Source organism: Sciurus vulgaris (assembly GCF_902686455.1).
Source record: "Sciurus vulgaris genome assembly, chromosome: 17".
NCBI lineage: Eukaryota > Metazoa > Chordata > Mammalia > Rodentia > Sciuridae > Sciurus > Sciurus vulgaris.
In genome coordinates this window covers 53,453,830-53,479,479 of record NC_136478.1, presented here as the reverse complement: position 1 = coordinate 53,479,479, position 25,650 = coordinate 53,453,830, and the positions used below count along the sequence as shown (strand labels likewise).

The following is a 25,650-nucleotide window of genomic DNA, read 5'->3' as shown; positions in this document are numbered from 1 at the left end:
GGCAATTCATTCTAGATTTTTAAAACCTAAGTTACTATTTAATTTGGGCCCATTTGAAAACTTCACCTTCCTCAAATACATATTTGCTTACAGGAAACCTGAGAGTATCATGCTGACCCAAACACTGGGGGTGAACTGTGACAATTATAGGAAACTTGCACTTGACTTCGTGTAAGCAATCCACAAGCCCCATCTCCTTCCCCAGTCTCCTGCCTCCTTCACAGTCCTCACAGGGTTCCCCTGCCATTCACAAGTTTTATGTGCCCTGCAACCATCACTTTTAAACTTCCTGCTGGTAAAAAGTCCCCTGTATAACATGAACACTGACTACTCTTCCTGCTCTGGACCTTCTACGTAACAAACCCCATTCCTCACCTCTGTTTGATCATTCTAAGGGGCTATTGTCATAATTCTTGAAACACAAACCTAACCTTGGAGGGAGTTTCTCCACGTCACAGTGGAGTTGTAACAGGTATACAGATTAGCAGGGGGAAAAGAAAAATCTTAAGTTTTCACAGATGACATGATTGTCTACCCAGAAGGTCCCAAGGGTCCCACATGGTGGTGCATGCCTGTAATCCCAGTGACTCAGGAGGCTGAGGCAAGAGAATCACAAGTTGAGACCAGCCTCAGCAACTCAGCAGGGCCCTAAGCAACTTAGTGAGACCCTGTCTCAAAATGAAAAATAAAAAGGTCTGGATGGTAGTTCTGTGGTTAACAACCTGCACCCAATCCCTGGGAGGGAAGGAAGGAAGGAAGAGAAAAATCTTGGGATTTTCTCTATACAATAGGTATTTAAACTATTAAGTTTGACAAGAGGGTAGGATATAAGGTCAATATAAACAATCAATTGCACTTGTACACACTAGCAATGGACAACTGAAAATTAAAGTCTGATAAATAGTACCATTTAATTTAGCACCAAAAAGCATGGAATACTTATATATAAATCTAATAAAATATGTACAGGATCTATATGCTAAAAACTACAAACATCAAAGTAACCAAAGGAGTCCCAAACAAAATTATATACCATGTCTATGGTGTGGAAAATTCGATATTGCTAAGATGCCAATTGTCCCTAAATTCAATTATACATTCAATGCACTCCTAAGAAAAATCTGAAGAATTTACTTTCAAAAATCACAAAGATGGATTCTAAAAATTATGGGAAGACAAACAAAACTCAAATGAATTCTGAAAAACAATGGAATTGGAAGACTCACATGATCCAATTTCAAGATATATAAACAAGAGCTATGGTTGTGCAGTATTTGGCAAAATGATAGATCCAAAGATCAATGAAACCAAACAGAGGCCAGAAAAAGACCTACACACAGATTTTTGACAACGGTGAGACAGCAATTCAATGTTGAAAGAATAGTTAATTGGGTGTACATATGAAAAAAGGGGAACTTGGCCTCACACATTAGCGATTAACCCAAATGGCTCATAGTCCTAGATATCAAACCTGAAGTCATAATATTTTTGTAACCTTGGATTAGGCAGAGTTCTTATATCTGAGATCAGAAAAAGAATAATCCCTTAAAGTCCAAAATTGAACCGCATCAAAATTTTTAAAATTTCCACTCTGTGAAAAATACTGTTAGTCAAATAAAAATATAAGCCAGGGACTGGGGAGATAGCTCAGCCAGTAGAGTGCTTGCCTTGTAAACACAAGGCCCTGGGTTCAATCCCCAGCACCCAAAAAAAAAAAAAAAAAAAAAAAAAAAAAACAAGCCACATACTGGGATATAGTATTTGCAAAACACGTGGCTGACAATCGGTATGTATTTGGATCAGTTATAAACACATATACACACACACATTTTTTTTTTTTTTAAAGGGCCAATTTTAACACAGTTCACCAAAGTAAATAATAACAAACAAACACATGTAAAGACACTGAATGTAGTCCTAGGGAAACACAAATTACAATCAAAATGAGATACCCCTAACATCTTGTGAAATGCGAAAGACCAAACAAGAATAAAAGAAAACCCTAACACACCAAGTGTTGGTGAGGAAGAACTGTAACTCTCATACATTGATGATGATAATGCAAAATGGACAGTCATTCTAGAAAAGTCTGTCAGTGTTTTGGAATGTTAAAAATATTCTTACCAGGGCTGGGGATATAGCTCAGTTGGTAGAGTGCTTGCCTTAGGCCCTGGGTTCGATCCCCAGCACCACAAAAAAAAAAAAAAAATTCTTACCATACATCCCAGCAATAATCCTAGGTATCTATGAAGACAAAAAGAATCTTACTGATACACAAAACTGTATGCAAATGTTTATAGCTGCTTTCTTCATAGCTGAATCTGGAAACCCAAATATTCTTCAAGTGGCAAGTGGATAAGTGAACGTGGTACACCCACACAGCAGAATACCACTCAGCAATAAAAGGAATGACTAGAGGCCTGGGGAAGGAGCCCAATGGTAAAGCATTGGCCTAGCATTCACGTGGTCCAAAGTTTGATCCCCAGGACTGCCCCCCCCAAAAAAAAAGGAATGACAGATACATGCGACAAGATGGGCCAATAACTCAAGCATTATGCAAAGTGCAAGAAGCCAGAATCAACAAGCTACAAACTATAAGATTCCACTGCAAAAAAGTAAAACCAAAAACATATCAGTGGTTGCCAAGGGCTGGCAATGGAGAGAAGGGCTGACTAAACAGAACAAGGGAACTTTGAGACAGGGGGTGCTAGAAACTCAAATTTCTTGATTGTGGTGGTGGTGACCTGGCAGTATTTGCCAAAGCTCAGATGATATACTAAAGTCAGTTTAGTGTATATAAATTATTCCTTAAAAGTTTTTAAAAACTATTAGATTTTCATATATCTTTTATCTAAGAAATTTTTATCATAACTAGATGTTGAATTTTATTAAATGTCTTCTCTGAATCTGAAACAATCATAATAATCCACATATAGAAAAGAACACATGAACCAATATGAAACTGAGCAGATCTAACTAATCCATAGAAGGTGGGATTGACTGGGAATGGGCACAAGGAACCTTTCTAGGGGCTGGGGCTATAGCTCAGTCCATAGAGTGCTTGCCTGTCAAGCACAACACCCTGGGTTCAATCCCCAGCACCACATTAAAAAAAAAAACAAAAAGAAAGAAAGAAAGAAAGAAACTTTCTGTTTAACAGAAATATTGTATACATTTGTCAAAAATCAGGAAGTGAACTGGGGTATAGCTCAGTGATAGAGGACTTGCTTAGCATGAGTGAGACCCTGAATTCCATTTTCAGCACCAAAAAAAAAAAAAAAAAGGAAGCCACCAATTTGAGATTTATACACATTATTGAACTCAAACTATACCCCAATAAGGTCCTGTTAGCATACAAAAATTCTGGTCACAATCCACTAAATTGATTTATGAACCTACTAATGAGTTACCACTCATAAACCTTTGTTTATAGGATGGGCTGGGTTGGAAAAATGAGTGCATATCTAATTTAAATGTCCTCTATGCCTTGTAGAACAATTCATTTGAGGACAATTTTACAGAAACTAATTTAGAACTGGATTAAAAAACCTTCAAATATGACTGGTCTCTTTTCTACTATTTAGCAATTACTGTGAGCATACAATATACTAGGCACTGAAAACACAGAGATTTGGCAGTCAACAAAGTCTCTACTCTCTTGGTGATTATATTCTATTGGAATGGACTTTGGAACTTCCATCTTGGTACTTTTTAGTTCACTCCATATCAGATTCATCCTTCTTCAGCCTCTTGTCTGTGTATATCTGTTAAGGGTCAAGGTTCTGAATAAAGTTCTATGGTTCCATTCTTATAAGGCTTTTCTGTGTTTGGTCCCCAACCTCTATCCATCTTTAGCGAAAACACCAACCCTTTTAATGAAGCAAATTTTTTATCTCCTATAACAGCTCTGATAATTGGATTATTTCAGCACCCATTTGAGATATTAAAACATAAAACTTCAGAGTTTATGATGAAGGGAAGTCCTTGTCACCCTCATCATCAGCATGGATTCGCTGATGAATTATAAGACTTGAGCTCCAACTGAAGCCCTTCCCACACTCCTCACAGGTGTATGGTTTTTCTCCAGTGTGCACTCTCTGGTGGGCTTGAAGGTAGGAGCTCCAACTGAAGACCTTCCCACACTCCTCACATTTGTATGGCTTCTCTCCAGTGTGGACCCTCTGGTGGGCTTGAAGGTAGGATCTCTGTCGGAAACGCTTTCCACACACATCACATCGGTATGGTTTTTCTCCGGTGTGGACTCCACGATGAGCCAGAAAATTTGAGGCCCGACAGAAGCCCTTCCCACACTCGGCACACTGATATGGTTTCTCTCCAGTGTGGCACCTCTGGTGGGCTTGGAGCTGTGAGCCTACGCTGAAGCCCTTCCCACACTCGGCACACTGGTATGGCTTCTCCCCAGTGTGGACTCTCTGATGCACTTGAAGACTTGAGAACTGACTGAAGGCCTTGCCACACTTTTCACATTTGTAGGGTTTCTCTCCTGTGTGGATTCTACAGTGAACGTTAAGATCTGAACTCCGACTAAAGCCCTTCCCACATGTACCACATTTGTATGGCTTTTCTCCAGTGTGGCCTCTCTGATGGGCCAGAAGATTTGAGGCCTGACTGAAGCCCTTACCACACTCCTCACATTTATAGGGCTTTTCTCCCGTATGGACTCTAAAATGAATGTTAAAATCTGAGCTACGACTGAAACCCTTGCCACAAGCATCACATTGATATGGTTTCTCTCCAGTATGGCCTCTCTGATGGTCCAGAAGATTTGAGGCCCGACAGAAACCCTTCCCACACTCCTCACACTTGTATGGTTTCTCCCCAGTGTGGCTTATCTGGTGGGCTTGAAGGTGTGATCCCACACTGAAGCCTTTCCCACACTCCTCACATTTATAGGGTTTCTCTCCCGTGTGGATTCTACAGTGAATGTTAAGGTGTGAGCTGTAACTGAAGCCCTTGCCACATGCACTGCATCTGTATGGCTTCTCTCCAGTATGGATTCGCTGATGGGCCTGTAGTCGTGACCGCCAACTGAAGCCCTTCCCACACTCTTCACATTTATAAGGTTTCTTTCCAGTGTGGACTCGCTGATGGACTTGAAGATAAGAGCTCTGACTGAAGCTCACTCCGCACTCCTCACATTTATAGGGCTTCTCTCCTGTGTGGACTACCACAGGACCTTGGCAATAGGAGCTTTTTTGGACATTCCTCCCATGCCCCTCATGCTTGTATGGATTCTCCCCAGTAGGGACTCTCTGATGATGGTGAAATTGCAACTTTTGACTGAAACCCTTACACAATGCATCGGATTTGTTTGATTTCTCTCTACTGTGCACTCTCTGATGGGCCTGAAGACTGGAAAACCGACGGAAGGTATTATCGCATTTTTCACATTTGTAGGGCTTATCTTCTGCGTGGGCTCTCTGGTTAACTTGAAGATGAGAATCCCAAATTGAACTTTTCTCACATGCCTCCCCTTTGTAAGGTTTTTTACCAACATGGATTCTGTGGTGAACTTGAAGACATGAATCCTGGTTATACCATTTCCTGAACACATCTTCAGAGGGTGCAACATCTTGTTTTTTCAACCGAGAGCCAGTGCCTTGAATATTTCTCATGGAATCTTGATGCCCAGTTAACTCCCCTGTAACCTGTTGCCAGATTTGTGAATAGAAAAGCTCGTCATGTGGCAGATACCTTAATTTGACTTCTTGGAGAGTCTCCATCTCACTTAGATTCTTATTTCCTGTAAAGAGAATTCAGAGATGAGGCATGTGAATGCTCTGTACAGATGTGTCAAAGGTACATGGTGAAGCCCCCAGCCTAAGGTTTTATCATCGTGCATTGGGTTATCTGTGACCCCCAAAACCAAGAGGCAGTCTACCAGGCTCCCATTCACTACACAGTAATGACACCTACTTAGAGTTTTCCTAAGTTTCATAAGTGAGCTACAAGTTAGAAATTTGATAGCCATAGAGCAAGAATAATACTTCCCAGGAAATCTATACCAAGAACCTGACACCTTACTAAAAAGCCTTGTCTTCTTTTGCTGCAGCAGATGTCTAGTAAAAATCTTCTACATAATTCTGCTTACTGCATGGACAACTGGCCTAGCCACTCAGTCTGGGGTAATTGTTATAGCAGTCTTGACAGACTAAGACAGTGAATTAATGAATATTAGCATATATCTACATAAAAAAAGAATCTAGCATATATCTACATATATAAAGAACCTTATAAACTAGAAATAGATTAGACACCTAACAGGAGAATAAAGCTGTTCTAGACTATGTTTCATCACACATTTGTACTTACCAACCTTTAAGTATCTCCACAACTAAGAGAAAAAAATCCATGTAACTCATTCATTCATTCAACAAATATTTATAGAAAACATGCCCTCTGCCAGGTCTGTTTTATACACTGAGGATAGAGCAACAGGGTAGACAAAATTTCTCCTCTCCTCTGAAGTCACATTCCAGTGAGAATGTAGTGAAATAAATATGTAAACAAAAATATGTTAATATGCTAAGTGGCGATCAATGCTTATACATAAAATAAAACAGGGAAAGGAAAGAAGGAAGAAGGCAAAATTAACCGAGTGGTCATGGGAGGCCTTTCTTAGGATGTGACATCTGAGAAGAGACCTAATGAAGTAAGGGAAGGGCCAAGAGGATGACAGAAGGAAACACCACTCCTTCAAACAGCAGGTGATGAGGCATGAGCACACTCAGTCTAGCAAAGAGGCCAGTATGGATGGAACTGACTGACAAAGAGGAAAGTCACAGGTTGTGTTTATAGAATAATGGGGGAAGAGAAAGGAGCAGATACGTGGGACATTAAAAATCACTTTAGGTATCTGAATTTTACTCTAAATCAAGTAAGAAATCATCAGAGGTTTAGAATAAGGAATGACATGATCTAATATTGAAGAGTCAATCAGGTCAGGCATGATGGCGCACGCCTGTAATCTCAGCAGCTTGGGAAATTGAGGCAGGGGGAACACAAGTTCAAAGCCAGTCTCAGTAAAACTGAGGCACTAACCATCTCAGTGAGACCCTATTTCTAAATAAAACACAAAATAGGACTGGGGATGTGGCTCAGTGGTTAAGCACCTTGGGGTTCAATCCCAGTACTCCCCTGCAAAAAAAAGTCAAAGTGGAGAGAGGACTATAAAAGAGCACAACTGAAGAGTGAGAGAACAAAGACTGCTATGGTCATCAGAGACCCAGGCATTGACTTAACCCAGAGCCAAAGCTGTGAATGTGACAAGGACAGACTCCAAACTGCATGATGCTCACCTGGGGAGTTACCACTCTGAGTTGCCACCTTCATCATCCAAAGCTCTTGCCTCTCTATATCTGGTGTGATGGACTGATGTCCTGTGAAAAGACAAAGATAAAAACATATCCCAATTAGAGGGAAAGGACATTAGAGGCCAAAATTACTAAAAATTGTCATTCTCCCTGCATCCTCTTTAGGACATGTTTTCCAAGGGGCTGGGGTTGTGGCTCAGTGGTTGAGCACTTGCCCAGCACATGTGAGGCACTGGGTTCAATCCTTAGCACCACATAAAAAATAAAATAAAGGCATGCTATCCATCTACAGCTTTAAAAAACAATTAAAAATAAATATATAAAACAAATGTATTGTGTCCATCTACAACTAAAAAAAAAAAAAAAAAACTTTTTTTAAAACTAGCGTTTTCGGGCTGGGGAGATAGCTCAGTTGGTAGAGTGCTTGCCTCGCAAGTATAAGGCCCTGGGTTCAATCCCCAGCACCACAAAAAAAAAAAAAAAAAGACTACTAAAACTAGTGTTTTCCAAACTTTCAATCATGACTCAACAGAGGAAATATATTCTATGCAAAGACTCCAAATATTAAGACATTAGTATACACTACTGGAAAAAAAAATGTCTGTTTTCACTGTATCCCCCCCCCCCCCCAACTGTATCTCTCCCCACTGTCTCTCTCACAGTTCTAGGCAATGGGATGCAGTTTTTGCTGCAATGTGCAATTATGGCCAAGCACAGTATTTTCTACTCTGTTTCATTAAAAAATGTTCATATGATTCACTAAAAACTCACTAATTTGCAATGACTGTAATTTGAGAAAGGACAAAAACTTACTGCAATCACGCTGTCGATTTGATTTATTTACAAAAACACACACTACCCAGGGGAGAAAGGCCAGAAAGATTTCAGCTGTCTCATAATGATTAGAAAACTCCAAAGTCCTGCACAGAGAGGGACACAGACATGCCACAAGGAGCTAAAGTTCAGCCAAAGCATCTGTCCTCACCCACTGAGACCACATTCCTGAAGTTCTCTAGCATCACATCTCGGTACAGCTTCTTCTGGGCAGAATCCAGCAGCCTCAGCTCCTCCTCACTGAAGACCACAGCCACGTCCTTGAATGTCACCATCTCCTACAACATCAAACAGACTTCACCTAAATTCTGCAACAAAGATCCACTGGAAGAAGGGTAACACTGTGAAAAGTGGAAAAGATGTATAGGAAGCAGTTCCAGATTCCAAGAGACCAAAGTCAACTTTACTATAATATATGTTAAAGATTTTTTTCTTGTCATAATAAATGCTGAAAAGAACAACTTTTTCATAGATATCAGTCCATCCAATTATTTTCTTAGAGGTAAAAATTACAGTATCAAAAAATAAGCAATTTCAAATTTGACGTACAGTGAGATTTTCTTTTCAAAATTTCCCCTATTTTATCCTTCCCCCAAAGAATATACATATTTATCTAAATTACCACAGACAATACTGATTTTTTAAAAAATTCTCAATAATCTAGTCAGTAAAAAACAACTTGTTTTGGTTAGTTGCACTTATTTGATGATTAATGAGATTCTATTTTCATATATTTACTGGCCTTCTTTATTTTTTCTTTGGCCTTTCCCTTATATTCCAATTAGAGTTTTATCTTATGGCTCTGTAAAATTTCTATTAAATATTTTAAACTTTTGTTTTTCAGTATATGTATGTATACGTCTATATTACACATTTCCTCCTACATTTTGCTATTACTCTCATATAGCTAGCTTTGCATACAGCAGTATTTCTCAACTTTAGCACTACTGATATTTTGGGCCAGTTACTTCTTGTCTACAGGGGGTTGTCTGGTGCACTGCAGGATGTTTAGAAGCATCCCTAGATTCTATCCACTAGCTACTAATAGCACCCTCAACTGTGACAAATTGTGTCAAGATGTTGCCATGTCCATATATGACTGCATGACTGATGTGATCCTACAATTTTTATAATCAGAAAAATGAGAGATTACACTTCATTTACGTATGAGCTACCAAAATGTACACATGCATTGTCATGTACAACTAATTAGAACAAAAAAAATTAAAAATAAAAAAAAAAAATACAATAAAAAATGATGTTGCCTAGGAGGTAAAATTACCCATGATTAGAAATTTTTCTGATTAAGAATTAAGCACTGGGTTGGTGATATAGCTTACTTGGTAGAGTGCTTGCCTTGCATGCACAAGGCCCAGCACCACAAAAAAGAAATAATCATTGTTTTGACTTTTCACTTGCACACTGTTCATCCCTAGAGTCCTGCACATTCGGGCACCCTAAATGTCCAATGCTCACAGACAATGGGTCAATGAAGAGTGAAGTGAGAAGGAGTATGATCTGTAACATCTTCCACCCACCAGGACAAGTTCGGCACCCACAAAGAAAGGCCTAAGTCCTTTGGGCAGAGAATTCTTTGCCCTTCCCTGCTCCCTTATCCAAGTAAAAAATGTAGCAGACCTTCTGAATCATTTTATTCTTCAGTCTCCAGTGTGAATTTAGCTAGCACTTTCCTGAAATTCTGTAATCCTCACTCTTTGCAATACACACAAAATCAAGCACTGCTTTATAAGATTGCTTTGAGAATTAAATGCAATAAAAGTACCTAGCAAGTCTTCTTGAATTATGGCTTTAAAAATTAAGTACACTATTACTTCAACAAAATAAATAAATGTAATAAATTTTAAAAATGTAGATCAGTAAGTAAATACACCCAGGGTGTAACTCAGGCATGGGTGAGAAATATCTAGCTTTATTATGTGATCTTTAATCAGTTACATCATGTTGCATCAAGATATATTTTTACATTCTACATACAAAATATCAAAGTACCACATATCAAAAGTACTTTTGTAATAGTGGTCCATTTCACCTTTTGAATATACCTCTGAGGCTTATTTTTAAAAGGGACAAGTTTTCCTTTTCCTCTTCTCCCTCTCCCCCTCCCTAATAGCGAGGGGGAGGGGCGGGGGCGCGGCGGGAGGCGGGAGGGGGAGGAGGGAGCCTTGAGTTATCTGCCAGAGGATCTAGCAAGTGAATATCTCTCAAATTAACAAGTGAATGTTAACACACCATCAGGGATCCCTGGGACCCCCTGTCAGGGCACACCTGGAATGGTAAGAGCCCTGTTCCTCCTGATGAGCAGAATTACAGCCTCTGGGACAGGAGTTCCCCTTTGCTAACAAAGAAATAAAACTTCTTTTTCCTATTTCTCAAAACTGTCCTTGTTAAAATTGAATTGGCATCCAGGACAAGGACAGAGCTTTCGGTTATACTCTTTCAATTTAGTGTTCCTCAAATATTAGGAAAAAAAAATAATAGCAAAACTCCTCCAAATTCCTTTTTTGGGGAAATGCTTGTATTTGGGAAAACTGTACTACAATGTTTTTTAACGCTGTTAAAATTCTACACTACTAAAATATCCATAAATAGGGAAAAATAATCTCTCAACTCTGCCCCAATCAGAGTATGCCAACTTAAGGGAATATCAATTGTTGTGGTTTGGACCTGGAATGTTCACTGAAAGGATCATATATTAGTCAATGCAGCAATGCTCAGAGGTGAAAAGATTGGATTGAGGGATCTGACTTCATCAGTGGATTAGTCCATTTGATGGACTAATAATTTGAATGGACTTCACCAGGAGAGGTGAAAATGATAGGCATGTTAGACATGGAGGAAGCAGGTCGCTGGAGCATGGTCTTGGGACTATATTTGTCCCTGGTGCCTCCCCGTCTCTTCTTCCACATTGCCATGAGCTGAGCAGCATTCCTCTACCAGGCCCTGCCACCATATTTCTGCCTTGGAGCCAAAAGACCATGGACTGAACTTCTGAAACCATGAGCCAAAATAAATTTTTCCTCCTTTAAGTTGTTACTTTTGGTCAAAGTGACAGAATGCTAACACAATGATATAATCATTAAAAATGCAGGGCTGGGCTGGGATTGTGGCTCAGTGGTAGAGCACTTGCCTAACATATATGAAGCACTGGGTTTGATTCTCAGCACCACATATAAATAAATGAATAAAATAAAGGTCTATAAACATCTAAAATTTTTAAAATATATTTGAAAAAATGCGGGGCACATAATATTCCTTATAAAAGACATAACAATTTTATCTACATAATGATTACAAACATACTGTTATGGATGTATGTGAAGAAAACATGGGAAAATAATTTTATTCCAAAAAATAGAAAATTGGGAGATTTTTATTCACTACTGACTTTTCTATGCTTCTGATCAAATTATAAAACAATAAAGCAACAAAAATTAAACTATACTAAAATAAAAGCATCTGGCACCCAAGAGCTTCTCAAATGCCAACTGTTATCTTAATTCTTCCTCAGAAAAAGAAGGAAAACGTATGCAATCTTTGAGAAATGAAAAGGACAATTTAAAATGTAGAAAAGTAAGCCCAACTCACCTTGAACTTGGTCATTGTGTCCTCCTTCTGGGGAACACCGAGTCTTAGGAAGGCATAACGTGAGGAGGAAAAAAAGCCAAGAGGTTACTGCTGTCAATTGAAAATCACCTTGAACCTCTGGAGTATCTGTTATTCTCTTAGTTTGTCATGCTTAACTTGATGCCTCTGAAATAATATTTAAGATTTCCCACACAACTGAAGTTTTTGGGGTGTAAAATACATAAGGTAATGTACCACTTTAACCACTTGTAAGTGTACAATTCAGTAAGTGCACTGACGATGCTGTGCGACCACCCACACGTCTGTACCACCCGAACTGAACCTCTGAACCCACTGAGCAGTAACTCCCACTCCCTCTTCCCCAGGGAAGACCACTGTCTCTGTGAATTTGACTATATGGACGACTGAGTTGCAAAATCTACCTTGTTAACAAGGTAGGGCCTTAAAAAGACTATCACGGAGATAAGGAACTTTAATAAAAACCTGTGTCTCTATAAGATTTACTTAACCATAAGTTTGATAATCAATGTCAATGAAATTATCAAGCTAATTATCATCATCATAACAAAAACAATAATGCTTAACATTAAATAAACACTAAGTAGATGTTAAGGGCTCTGTGAAACAAGTTTCATTTAGGTCCCTCACACATACCTGTGAAGATCCCTCACACATACCTGTGAAGAAGCTACTGTTACAGTAGTTAGGTGACCTTTGTCCAATCACCTAAACTTTGGTGCCTATCTTCAGCTATAAAAAGAAGAAAAACAGAATGTTAGCCACAGGATTATTATGGGGAATAAATGAATAAATTCATGTAGTACTCTTGGCAAAGTACCTGGCATTTCAGTAAGTTTTCAAGAAACGATGATGACAGTTCTTACACCTATTGAACAGGTGAGGTCAAGAGGCAGGAGTGGTCCCTGAATCCAGCTCTGACACTGAAGCCAGTGTTCTAAATCTTGTTTCTGTTGTTTCTAAAGACAAAAATAAGCAGATGGAAGTCTAAGGTCTGACAGAGAGAGAAATGAGAACTACAGGTAAAAGACAGACACAGAAATGGAGAGGACATTGAAGCCAAAGGATTTGCTTGAGGAGATGAGAACTGAGCTATGAACAGAACAGGCTCTAAACCCAGCCCTCCGGTATTTGAATACTGGCATCTCCACTTGCTAGTACTTTGTGCCTTTGTGTATAATCTAAAAATTGGGGATAATATTAACAATACCAAACTCATAGGAAGGTCAGTGAAAGTGACTAGGTATACATAAAGCTTTTGGAAGTGTCTGGCAGCTTAATCCTTCAGTAGCTATTCCCCAGACACCAACATGGCTACTTTATGTGAAAGAGTCAAAATGCTCCTTCCATGGTGCTATGAGTTGAATGAACGTAGTCCCTCAAAATTCATATGTTAAAACCCTTATGTGATGGTACTGGGCCTCTGGGAGAAAATTAAATCATGAGGGTAAAAACTCCACAATGGGATTAGTGTCCTTATAAGGAGAAAATGTGAGGGGCTGGGATTGTGGCTCAGTGGCACAGTGCTTGCCTAGCATGTGTGAGGCACATGGGTTCAATTCTCAGCACTGCATATAAATAAAAATGAATAACATAAAGGTTCATCAACAACTAAAAATATGGACATTAAAAAAAAGATCTCTTTGGGTTGCAAAATTTTGTGGTTGACCCCCAACTGTGAGGATTTAGAGAGCAGGAGTTTTATTTCCAAGTCTTTCCTCTAGGTTTTTCACAACATTCACTGTTCTTGGACAAGATCAAGGTCATCTCAGAGGAAAGTCATCTCTAGATTTTTAAAAATACCATCTTAGGAAGATTTTTTTCTTTTTTCTTTTTTTTTTTTTGTTTTGGGGCATCAGGGATTGAACTCAGGGGCACTGGATCACTGAGCCACATCCCCAGTCCTATTTTGTATTTTACTTAGAGATGGGGTCTCACCAAGTTGATTAGCGCCTTACTATTGCTGAGGCTGGCTTTGAACTGTCTCAGCCTCCCCAGCCGCTGAGATTACAGGTGTATGCCATGGCACCTGGCAGGAAGATGTCTTCTGTTCTTCAGTCAGTGCCTATTTGGATCCCTGTTAAGGAAACCAAAGAATGTGTCCATCAAAATATGGAGAATGACAACTATTTCACTGCCTGCATAGTTAGCACTACACAGGTTAACTTACTGATTCTTCATTAAACAAATGAGCCTATCAACTCAGCAAACACATATGGGAACCCAGTTTCAAGATGCTGATTAGGAAATCAGCAATGATGCTCCACCTAAGTGCCAGAGTTCTGCATAGGACCCTCTGGCAGAACAAGAAAAGGGCCTGCGCTCACACTGGAATGGAAGGAGTTCTAAAACATGGCTTGATTTGAGCCCTGGAGGATGACAAGAGCTGTGTTAGCTGAAGAGGAGCAGAATCCTTGAAAAACTGCTAGAGGATGAACATAACCACACAAGGACAAATGAGGCAGAAAAAGATGGGCAGGAAGGAAGATTCAAACTATGAAGTGTGAGTTCCTGACTCAGGGCCATGGAAAGGAGAGCAGGAAGATTCCTTTTGTGTTGGAAACAGATTACTCTCCCAGCAGACAGGAGGAATCCTCCAGAGGAAGAAGCCAGAGAGAAAGCCAGGAGGGCCACACCATGCACCATTTCCTTCTTTGTTCAAATGTCAGCACCTCAGCGAGCCCCTCCCTGGCCACCCTGTAGAGACTTTCCATCTCCTAACTGCACACATTCTCTCTTCCTCACCCCTCCTGCTTAAATCTTTCTCCCAGCACTTACCACTTGCCAGTACTCCACTATGCAACTTACTAATTTATATCCACTGCTCTGTCCCCCAGGGAGTTTGTTTCCTGTTGCATCCCAACAGCTAGCATGCTGCTGTAGAAACTCAACAAAGGTCTGCAGAATGGGGTTCTAGGGATATAGCTCAGTTGGTATAGTGCTTGCCTCGCGCATGCACAAGGCCCTGGGTTCAATCCCCAGCACCCCCCCCCCCCCAAAAAAAAGATCTGCAGAATGACTCTGAATTACTGAGTGAACAATTAATAAATATATTATGTAGATCAGGCCTCATTATTTATCCTCTTCTTCATTCATTCAATGTAAGTATATACTTATTGAGAGCCTACTCGGTGCCAGCCAAGGGTCCTAGACCAGAAAGGTACTTCACAAGGTGAGTGAAGCAAAGAACCTAATCTCACAAAGCTGCTAGTACAGTGGGGTACAGGACCACAACAAACCAACAATATATGGTGAAAGGTGCTCTTGATAATGAGGCAGGCTAATAGGATAAGAAGAGGTGGAAGGTGTGACTGTTACAGAATAAGTTTTTGTCATAGAAGGTTTCTCTCACATTTGAGCAGAGACCTGACCCAGGGAGAAAGAGTCATAGAGATAAATAGCTCAGAGTCAAAATGTAAATTAATCACATGGAAACAGAAAATATTTTTAGTTAAAAAAAAAAAAAAACTAACACTAGTCTGTTCTAGTGCTGCCCACATTTTAATGCTCTACGAGTTGACTGGTGATCCTGTGAAACATACAGGACACCCCTAGAAATTCTAAGTCAGAAGTTCAAGGATAGGTACGAAGAATTGACATTTCTAACAATACCTCTCAAGTGATGCTGCTGCTGCTGGCCCCTGGATCACAATGTGAGTAGCATTAGTCAAAAATAGCTCTCTGAAGGAGAGGTTTAACACTGACCTTAACATATGATTATTATCTAGTTCTTGTGTCAGAAATGGTAACATTCAATACATACTATCCTCATGTTTCAGGAAAAAAAAATAGCTCTCTAAGTGTCTTCACACAAATGACCAGTTTTTCACCTCTAACTTTTCTACAGACCTAACAGACTGCCCAGCTGCCCAAGGACAAAACACTGCAGACCATAAACACAAATTGCAAGCTTGTTTCTCTAATACTAACAAATGGGATTAGACTCAAGGTCTGTTAGGATCAGGAGGACCAAGATCAACTCCACTCCCATCCCCACATTACACCCAAGGAAACCCAGACCATTCATTCATTCATATTCTCATTCTCTCTCTCTCTCTGGCTGGGCGGGGAGGGGGGGTTGGTTACTGGGAATTAAACCCAGGGGCCCTCTACCACTGAGTTACATTCCCTGTCCTTTTTATTTTTTGAGACAATGTTAAGTTGCCCAGGTTGGCCTCAAACTTGTGATTCCCCTGCCTCAGCCTCCCCAGTAGCTGGGATTACAGAAGTGTTCTCAGCCACTAGACAATACTTCTCAAAGTCCAGTGTGTGTCTGTATTGTGAGGCCTACTTTGACATCTTTGAAGTTCACAGGGCTCAAAAGGCCTGACTGTGAGTTCCTCTGTCCTCTTCAGATACACCCTTATTTGGCAGGAAATATTCCCTGCCCAAACCCAAATATTCCCTACATATTTAGCATGTCTTTAGATTCTATACTATTTGACATTTGTTATTCCTAATCTCTAAATCTGCTTAATCATAGAGCGAGACTTACAACCAAAGCTATTTACATCTTCCTTGCATGAAGCTTTCATAGGACACCAAAGACACTATTCCTTCAACCACTAACCCTGACCTGCCTGTTTTCGTTCAGTACTCAACAGAGGACAGTCCATTGAGCTACCCAAGTCATACAAGCAGTCTCAGTTCCTTTCTGTCTGCTCCCTGACCCCTAATGTGGCCTGCTTCCTGAGGCCCTGTGTACATGATGTGCCTCTCACTTCCAGGAGAAGTGTAAATACCAAAAATCTTCTTTCAAGCCAGACACTGTGGTACATGCCTGTAATCCCAGCTACTCAGGAGGCCAAGACCAGAGGATGTAAGTTCAAGGCTAAAAATAAAAAATACAAAGGGCTGAGGATGCAGCTCAGTGGAGAGCACCACCGGGTTCAATCCTCAGTACCTCAAAAACATAACAAAATAAAACCAAATCTTTGTCAATGGCACTAACCTCTCCTTGTCAACACTCAGTCTCCTTTGTAAATTCAGACCCAGGCATAATTCATCCTCTCAGCTGGAACACAAGAACTCCATCAGGTCCCTGACAGAACAGGTTTCACCTCCCTGACAGGCTGCAAAATTATTCAAACAATCCATCCTCCTATGGAAACCAAGGGTCACCTTTTTGTCACTACAAGGTCTACCTACCATAGCCTCATTTGGTTAAATCTGTAGAAAAGTTAGAGGTGAAAACCTGAAGTCATTTGTGGCTCTGCCTGGAGTATAGTGTCCTTCTCCCTAAGCTGTGAATATACGTGGCTGATATGCTGCTGCCGATCTTATCACTGTAAGTAGCATCGGGCTTGTGTGTTCAGTCAACTCATATTTAGTCAGTATCTTAGTCCATTTGTGCTGATGTAACAAAATACCACAGACTGGATAATTGGTAAATGATAAAAATTTATTTTTCACAGTCTGATCACAGATTTGGAAAGTCTAGGTTCAGGGCTCTGGCAGGCTACATGTCTAGTAAGGGCCTTCTTGCTGTGTCCTCTTGTGACAAAGGGGACAGAAGGGGCAATACGAGGGGAGAAATGCTGTGCCCTCATGTGGCAGAAGATCAAGAGAGGAGAATTCTCCCTGAAGACTTTAGTAAGGGCCTTCATCACTTCCCGAAAGGGCCCCCTCATAATGTCACCACAATAGGGATTATAATGAGAATTGTGAGACACACTCAGACCATAGCAGTTTGGAATCCTGCCTTCACCAATGAGGTGAACAGATAATCAGAATAACACCAGAATTACCCAGAAAACTAACCATGAGCACAAGGTCAAGCTTATTAAGTAATGTAAGGAATGGATCTTTGTAATTTTTACTGAGTCCCCCAGGTGACTCCAATGTGACCAGAGTTCAAAAACCATTACATATTCTATACTCCCAAGGAGTTAATAGAACTGCCCAAGGGCACCCAGGAAGCCCAAGGCTGGGCTAAGTCTGGCACTCAACCTCCTGATTACTCCTCTGCATTATAAGGTGCTCCTTGGGCTCTAAAAGACAGGAAGAGCAGAATGACTGGTAAATGCCCCTGGAGGCAAGTCCTTAGAGTGAAAGGGAAGACTTCCCTCTAGATCAGTGCTGTTCGACAGAAACAGAATGCAAGCTGCACGTATCATTTAACATTTTCTCCCAGTCAGTTTCGCACATGCTAGGCAAGTGCTCTGCCACTAAGCTATACCCCCAGCCCCAACTTGTTGCAGTTTTAATGTTGCATATTCAACATTAACAAATAAAGGACAACTTGAACCTTTAACACAGAGAGGACTTACTACCTGTTCCAAGCACTTTATATACTACATCTCTTTTAATCATAAGAACTTTAGAAGGTAGATATTGATATTATCCTTGCTTGACAGGTAAAGCAGCTGAGGCACAGAGAAATTAAATAACTTGCCCAAGGTTATCTGGTTACTGAATGCTCAAACTAGGTTTCAACATAGGGCTGAGGTGTGACAAAGGCTCTGCCCCTGGCTGAACTGTGACAGGAGGCTACTTATTCAGTTAACTTGTCTGTGCCTATTTTTTCCTATTTAAAATGAAATTAAGAATAGAATTGTCATGAAAAATAAATGCGTGTGTAAAGCACTGCAAATTCTTTTGAGTCATAAGAGGCACCCAATAAATGGTAGCAGTTCTCATCCCTCTGAAGATCTCCTGCAATCTACAACACTGTGAACATAAATCTTGATTTGCCTCTACAAGAATTTTAGATCATGAAATATTATCCATAATTGTACATCAATTTTTGAATACTCTGAAAAAAGTTGTTGGATTCTATAACCCACCAAAAAGCGAGATAAAGGACAAGGTATATAGTCTTTTTATTTTGTGCCCTAAGCCCAAGCTGCAGCACCCTATTTCCCATGGCCTATTGGGACAGCTACATGAATCACACTCACTGAATAACTCCTCTCTGCCCACCTTTTGTTACTCTGAGAATATGATGAGGTCTGTGAAACGGGGGTCCCTGCAGCCTAACAGTACAGAGAAAAGAAACCAAGAGTTATGTGCCAGTGGCAAGCACACCTTCAAAGCAGCAAAGAATTCACCATCTTCTTTTTCCTAACTGCAACTCTTTCTCACATGAGTAATATTCTCCTAGTTGCCAAGAGCAAGAACCTCAGAGTTGCCGTTAACATGTGTTATGGGCTCAATTGTGTTCCCTCCAAAATTAACATATGGAAGTCCTAACCCTCAGTATCTCAGAATGTGACTATATCTGGATATACTGCTTTTACAGAAGTGAGTACCTCAACACACAGAGGGGCGATAGAGTTCTGGCACACGGAGGAGGAAAGTCTCAGAAAAAGTCAAAGCTCCTGACATTCTGACCTTAAACTTCTTGCCTCCAGAACTGTGAGAAAATCAATCTCGGTTATTTAAGCCACTTAATTTGTGGCACTCTGTCATCAGAGCCCTAGCAAATGAGTATAATCTCCTGTCCCCTGGTCTTCATAATATAAACATATATATATATATATATATCTCCATCCTACTTATCTACTTAAAAAGTCCGAGTTCACTTTAAAATACTCAAGGGGTAAAAATGTGGTGGGTGAGAGGGAGAAGCATCAAGATTAGTAAGGACTGAAGTTGGGGGACTGTCACATAGGAGTTAGTTAATTATGCTTTGGGTATATGTGGAAATTTCCATAGTGAAAAACTGAGGAGACAAGGGTGGTAGCACACACCTGTAATTGCAGCTACTCAGGAAACTCAGAGAGCTGGGTGCAGTGATGCAGGCCTGTAATACCAGCACATCAGGAGACTGACGCAGGAGGGTCACTAGTTCAAAGCCAGCCTCAGCAACTTAGTAAAGCCCTAAGCAACTCAGTGAGACCCTATCACTAAATAAAATATAAAAAGGGCTGGGGATGTGAACCCAGTGTTGAGCACTCTGGGTTTAATCCCCAGTGCCACCAAAAAAAAAAAAAAAAAAAGGTTCAGACAGGAAGGATTGTGAGTTCAAGGCTAACAGTAAAACACTGCCCCCCACTCCCCCCACCCCTGCAAAAAAAAGATGCCCAAGAGCTAAGGAAGTTAAAACTCACGATGAATAGTGTGATAACACTTTCTTTTCTTTTCTTTTTTTTTTTGCAGTGCTGGGGATTGAACCCAGGATCTTCTGCTTGCAAGGCAAGCACTCTACCAACTGAGCTATCTCCCCAGCCAGTGATAACAATTTCATAAACATAGACAATACTTGTTTAAAAACAGAAATGCATTAAAAAGTTAATAATCTATATTCTAGTAGGTTGGGTAATTCCTCATGTTTCCTTTAACGTATATCCGTACTTTTGAAATTCTCTACAAAGAGTATGGATTTTTATGATCAGAACTATACATATTGCTTAAAGTAAAGCTAAATGAGAATGCTTCAAATTTTTATAGAAGAGGACAAACTCACTAACCTTGCTGTCAAAATCCTCTACAATAGGGGCTGGAGAGATAGCTCAGTTGGTAGAGTGCTTGCCTTGCCAGCCCAAGGCCCTGTTCCAACTTACTCCCAAATACTCCCTTGAATCTAGTTTCTTATGACTGGATATTTATACAGCTTATTTTTCTTCCTTTTTTTTTCTTTTCTTTTTCTTTTTTTTTTTTTTTTTTTTTTTTTTGTGGTGCTGGGGATTGAACCCAGGGCCTTGTGCTTGCCAGGCAAGCACTCTACCAACTGAGCTATCTCCCCAGCCCCAGCTTATTTTTCTATATAAGTTCCTAATTCAAAACTGTGTGCCTTAGGATATCCAAAGATATAAGGAACACAAATCCTAGACAGAAATTCCACTTTTTTAAAAAATATATTTTTAGATGTCAATGAACCTTTATTTTATTCATTTATTTATATGTGGTGCTGAGAATCGAACCCAGTGCTTCACACATGCTAGGCAAGCGGTCTACCACTGAGCCACAACCTCAGCCCCCAGAAATTCCACTTTTCTTACTAGCACTGTAATATAGAATAAGTAACTTAGGCTCTTTGTTTGGGTACCAGGGATTGTACACAGGGGCACTCAATCACTGAGCCACATCCCCAGCCCTTTTTTAAAAAATTTTATTTAGAGACAGGGTCGAGTAGCTTAGCACCTTGCTGTCGGCTGAGGCTGGCTTTGAACTGAGGATCCTCCTGCCTCAGCCTCCTGAGGTATGTGCCACCTCACCCTGCAACTTAGGCTCTTTGTATCTTTACTTCCTCTTCTGTGAAATAATGCTAATAACAATGCCTACATCATGGGGCCTTTGTGAATGTTAAATGCGTTAATTTTCATCAAGCCCTTAAAACGCTACTTGGCCCTCAATAGTTCTTTCTGATTCTGACTATTATTTTGCCACATTTTCCCAACTATTCAACTATAATTTCACATTTTCGCAGCAGAAACATTTGCTAATGAATGAAATACCTTCTTCCACTTTGAACAGAAAAGGAAGAAGAATGCTAAGTCCTGCCTAGTGGGGCTCTGTTGCCAGGAGCCTGGGATTCACTCTTCCTCTCTGCAGTCTTTCAGAAGACAGGGCAGGGGAAGAAGGCTCCTGCAAGATACCATTATCTTTTTTTTGTGGTTCTATTTAAGTTCCTAATTCCTATTTAAGTTCCCTATGTCTTAGGATATCCAAAGATATAAGGAACACAAATCCCAGATAGGATCTCACCAAACTCCATCTGTGAGTGATGCATGCTTTCTTTAAAAAAAAAAAAAACAGGTCAGAAGTAGTCCAGGGGCTGAGGAAGTACCTCAGTGATACAGTGCCCAGCATGCGCAAGGCAATCGGTTCAATGTTCAGTACCCGAGGGCGCTGGGGGGCGTAGCCCAGGAGTGGCCTTCTTTTCCGCTCAAAAAGAACAGCGAGTGGTACTGCAAAGACCTTGCAAAGAAAGAACAGTTTTTTGGTTATTATAATGGTCCTAATAGTAACAGCCAACACCTTGCCCCTCGCCTACGCTGTCCTGAACATTAAACTTGTACTCTAAGACTGATTCTGAAAACAAATGGATAAGATAGGAACTTGGAATGTTTCCTTTTACACGAGAAGAAACTAAGGCTCAGAAAGATTCTTAGCAAACGTTATGTTGCCAGAAGTGACAGGGAGGGAGGAAGGAGAGGAAAGGTGGGCTGGGCAGCAGAGCCCAGAGATCAAACGCTGCGGGCTGCAGATCCGCCTCCAACCCGCGGACGCGCGCACCGCCCCCAAAAGCAGAGGCTCCAGCGAACCCAAGGCAGGTGGCCGCCTCTGCCCCACAACCCCGCCCTCCTCCGCTAGTCGCGGCTTCTCTTCTCGGTGACCCAGGTGCAGAACTCGTTGACCCTACAATCAGGTCAGAAAGGTTACAAGAGGTCACAGGGCCCCCAAATTCACTCACCTCCCTGAGAAATAGGCAGGCCGCAATCTCAACACCCCGCAGCGGAAGTGCCCCGGTGGCGCCGAGTTCCGAAACTACACTTCCCGAGATCCCGCAGGACACTGGGCCGTAGCCCCGCCCCCTTGCGGAAGTGCTGTCGCCGACAATATCGCCTGAGTCGCCTTTCCCAGAAACTCCGAGAAGGGCGGGCTTTATATTCTCTCGCTCCCATAGCCGAAATGCCACCAAATATTCTGGGCATTATACTATCCCAGTAGTTCCTTATTTCCCTCAGTGGAGCAGCCACCATGGTCACGCCTCCCCGGGGCGGAAGTGCTCCAACCACAGGAAAGGTCTGGACTACACGTCCCAGAATCCTCTGTAAGGCTGAGCCTGAAATTTTCCTTTGGATTAGCAGGTGGACTCTAAATCAGTGCTTGTTTTCCAAATCGGCCAGCGTTGTTTTTGTTTTGTTTGTCTTGTTGTTTTCACATTGTGAGGCAGAAGTATAGGGTTAAAACTGGGTGACAATGAACGGAAAGGCACATTTTCCATGCTTAAGTGTCAAGGACAGGACTAAAGAGTTAAAATTTAAATTGGAGACGATTAAAGAAAATACACACTTTATGCTTAAGAATGATAAAAAGGCCTACCCAACTACAACATTGTTAAAGACTAACAACAAGAAAATATCAAACCGATGTTAGCAGGTCTGACCACAACCCATAGACCGAAACCAGGAACCTCATTTACATGCATTTCCAAGTTAAAACATTCATGTGGATGGAGGAGGGTACTTAACACAGTTTTAGACACATTTTGAACCATTATCAAACATTTTGACCATGCAGCAATTGGCACAGGTGCAATGAGAGATTGTCCCATATCTTATGCTAATTTCTAGGCCCAAAATGTAAACATGCTGTATATGGCTTGACTTCTTTGCTACTGTGCCCATAGGTAGGCTCCTTTCCTTGCCACTCTGCCTGTGGGGTAGCTACCTTGCTATACTAAACAATGCAATAAAAATCTTTTTAATCGCCTGGTTAGCCACATTTGATTTCTATCTTCCACGTGCAAAAGGACCCACTGAGCTGGTTACAGTTGTTCCCTGTTTCTCGGGTCAGAAGTTGAAAATATGAGGGGAGGGGGTGGAATAATTATAAAAGAGAACTATGTCTGAGCTAAAAATGATAAATAATAAAGATAATAAAGGATGGTTTGCACCTTACTAACCAACAAACTGCCTTATTATATAGACCTGAAGTTATCTGCTGTTAGGTAGCAGTTAGTAATGACCAAAGAAATGTGAACCAGAAACAAAGCAGGGCCACTGGGTTTTTTTGGATGACTTTTAATGAACAATCATGTAATCTGTAGAACAATCCTGAGAATAAACAGGTTGAAACAAGGGCAGACAGTTAAGAAATAATATATTATTAAGAAGGAAAGATCAATTGAGTTAACTTCTGGCAGTATCTACTGAAGTCACTGTAAAGTTAGGATCTCAATGTATTTCAGAACAAAATTTCATTAGTAGCACAGTCTCACTAAGATAAATGCCCAGTCATTGACAGCAGCACTCACATTAACATAGGATTGACTAGCTGAAGCCCCTTGAATGGAATGGTGACCATGACAGTTCCGGAGAGGACTAACCAGGGCCAAAAGCTCCCCCACCCTATGTGAAGGAGGAGATAAACAACTGATTGGTAAAGACCACAGAAGGTGGACCCCAGTTCTCCAGGTAAACATCAAACAGCACGAAATATGGAAGCAGCATTGTTTCCTTTGTCATTGTGTAACCGAAAGCTCAGTCCCTATCCCCTTGTCCCGGATGCCAATTCAATAACAAGGACACGGTTTTGAGAAAAAGGAATACGAAGTTTTATTGCTTTGCTAGCAAAGGAGAAGCACAGGGGACTCCGGTCCCAGAGATTGTGATTCTGTCTATCAAGAGGAACAAAGAGGTTTTAAAGGAGTTCTTCAAAGGCTACATTCCAGGTGTGCCCGGACAGGAGGTCCCAGGGAGCCCAGATGGTGTGTTAACATTCACTTGTTAATTTGGAAGATATTCACTTCCTAGGTCCTTTGGCAGATATCTCCTTCCTGTGGAGCAGATAGCTCAGATAGTAATCTTGTTCCCTGCCCCCAGGTTAGGGAGGGGGACAGGAGAAAAGGAAAAGGAAAACTTGTCCCTTTTAAAAATAAGCCTCAGAGCTATATTCAAAAGGGCAAGTGGACCACTTTACACTCCTAGCACTCCTAGCTTACCTCTTTAATAGAACAAAGCAGACCAAAGATATCAGTTAGTATTTGGAATGCTTGGTAAACATATTGGAAACCAGAACTAATTAGTATATACAGAATGCAACACCCAGCAACTGTGGAATATACACCTTCTCAAGAATGCCTGGAACTTTTTAAAAAAATGAGCATATGTTGGGCCAAAATAGCAATAACAATGTATTTCAAAGAACAAAAATAATATACAGATTTTTCTGGTTATAATGCTATTAAGCCCAAAATTAATAATGAAACAGTAACACAATATGTCCATTATGTTAGACACTAAGGAACTCACACTTAAACATTCATGAAGCAATGACAGTAAATAAGGTGCATGATAAAACTTGTAAGATAGGCTGGGGACTTAGCTCAGTGAGCAGAATGCTTGTCTCACATGCCCAAGGCCCTGGGTTCAATTCCTAGCAGCACCAAAAAAAAAAAAAAAACTTGTAGGATGCAGTCAAAGCCAACCTTAAAGTTTTAAGTGAATAATCTAGTTTAACAGGTTAGAAAAAAGCAGCAAGAGGCTGGGATTGTAGCTTAGTGGTACACTGCTCATCTGGCATACAGGAGGCCCTGGGTTCCTTTCACAACATGGCGAGGGGACGTTATATAAAAAATAGGGCTCTTTTTTTTAGGGGGGGCTGGGGATGGAACCTAAGGGTGCTTTATCACTGAATTACACCCCCAACCCTTATATTTTTTATTTGTGAGACAGGGTCTCACCAAGTTGCTTAGGGCCTTGCTAAATTGCTGAGGCTGGTCTTGAACTTGTGATCCTCCTGCCTCAGCCTCCTGAGTAGCTGCCATTAGAGGTGTGCACCAACCCACACCACAAGAAAAATTTTTTTAAAGAACAAATAAATGAAATAGAGAAAACACATAAAGAGAAGATTGAGATATTGTTCTTTGAGAACACTAAAATTATTAAACTCCAGTTCGAATGACCAAAAAAGCAATGTAATCTCAAATTACAAATGAGAGGTTTAAAAATGCATTATCACTAGAACAATTCCAGGCATTAAACACTTATTATGAGCAACTTACACCAGTGAAATTGAAGACTTCTGTGAACTGGGTAAAATTATGACACAGGGAGAAATAGAAAATATTAGTAGATCTAGAACTACTTCCAAATTGAATTTATAAATAATTCCTCATAAAAAGAAATCTCAGGGGCTGGGGTTGTGGCCACACTCAGTGGTAGAGTACTTGTCTAATACGAGTGAGTCA

The 25,650-nt window shown here is 40.7% G+C and overlaps 1 protein-coding gene across 3 annotated transcripts; it reads right to left on the bottom strand.

Moving 5' to 3' along the window:
• Positions 1 to 3,224: 3,224 nt before the first annotated feature.
• LOC306648676 (uncharacterized protein) lies at positions 3,225 to 22,215 on the bottom strand. Of its 3 annotated transcripts, none has more exons than XM_079118913.1 (8): positions 22,150 to 22,215; positions 13,731 to 13,869; positions 12,613 to 12,751; positions 12,452 to 12,524; positions 11,775 to 11,939; positions 8,320 to 8,446; positions 7,320 to 7,400; positions 3,225 to 5,764 (listed from the first exon to the last, which is right to left on the bottom strand). In XM_079118913.1, exons 5-8 carry the CDS (start codon positions 11,787 to 11,789, stop codon positions 3,966 to 3,968), a joined length of 2,022 nt encoding a protein of 673 aa, XP_078975039.1. In that variant the 5' UTR covers positions 11,790 to 11,939; positions 12,452 to 12,524; positions 12,613 to 12,751; positions 13,731 to 13,869; positions 22,150 to 22,215; the 3' UTR covers positions 3,225 to 3,965. The 3 variants fall into 3 exon arrangements, with proteins under 3 accessions (XP_078975039.1, XP_078975038.1, XP_078975040.1); XM_079118912.1 differs by having other exon boundaries at positions 11,775 to 11,817; XM_079118914.1 differs by lacking the exons at positions 12,452 to 12,524; positions 12,613 to 12,751; positions 13,731 to 13,869; positions 22,150 to 22,215 and having other exon boundaries at positions 11,775 to 12,423.
• Positions 22,216 to 25,650: the final 3,435 nt, after the last annotated feature.

Coding starts and splice junctions, on each gene's coding strand:
- LOC306648676 (XM_079118913.1), bottom strand. Junction 7,401..8,319: donor CAGGAATGTGGTCTCAGTGG/GTGAGGACAGAT, acceptor GTCTTTTCACAG/GACATCAGTCCATCACACCA. Junction 5,765..7,319: donor TCAGAGTGGTAACTCCCCAG/GTGAGCATCATG, acceptor TTCTCTTTACAG/GAAATAAGAATCTAAGTGAG.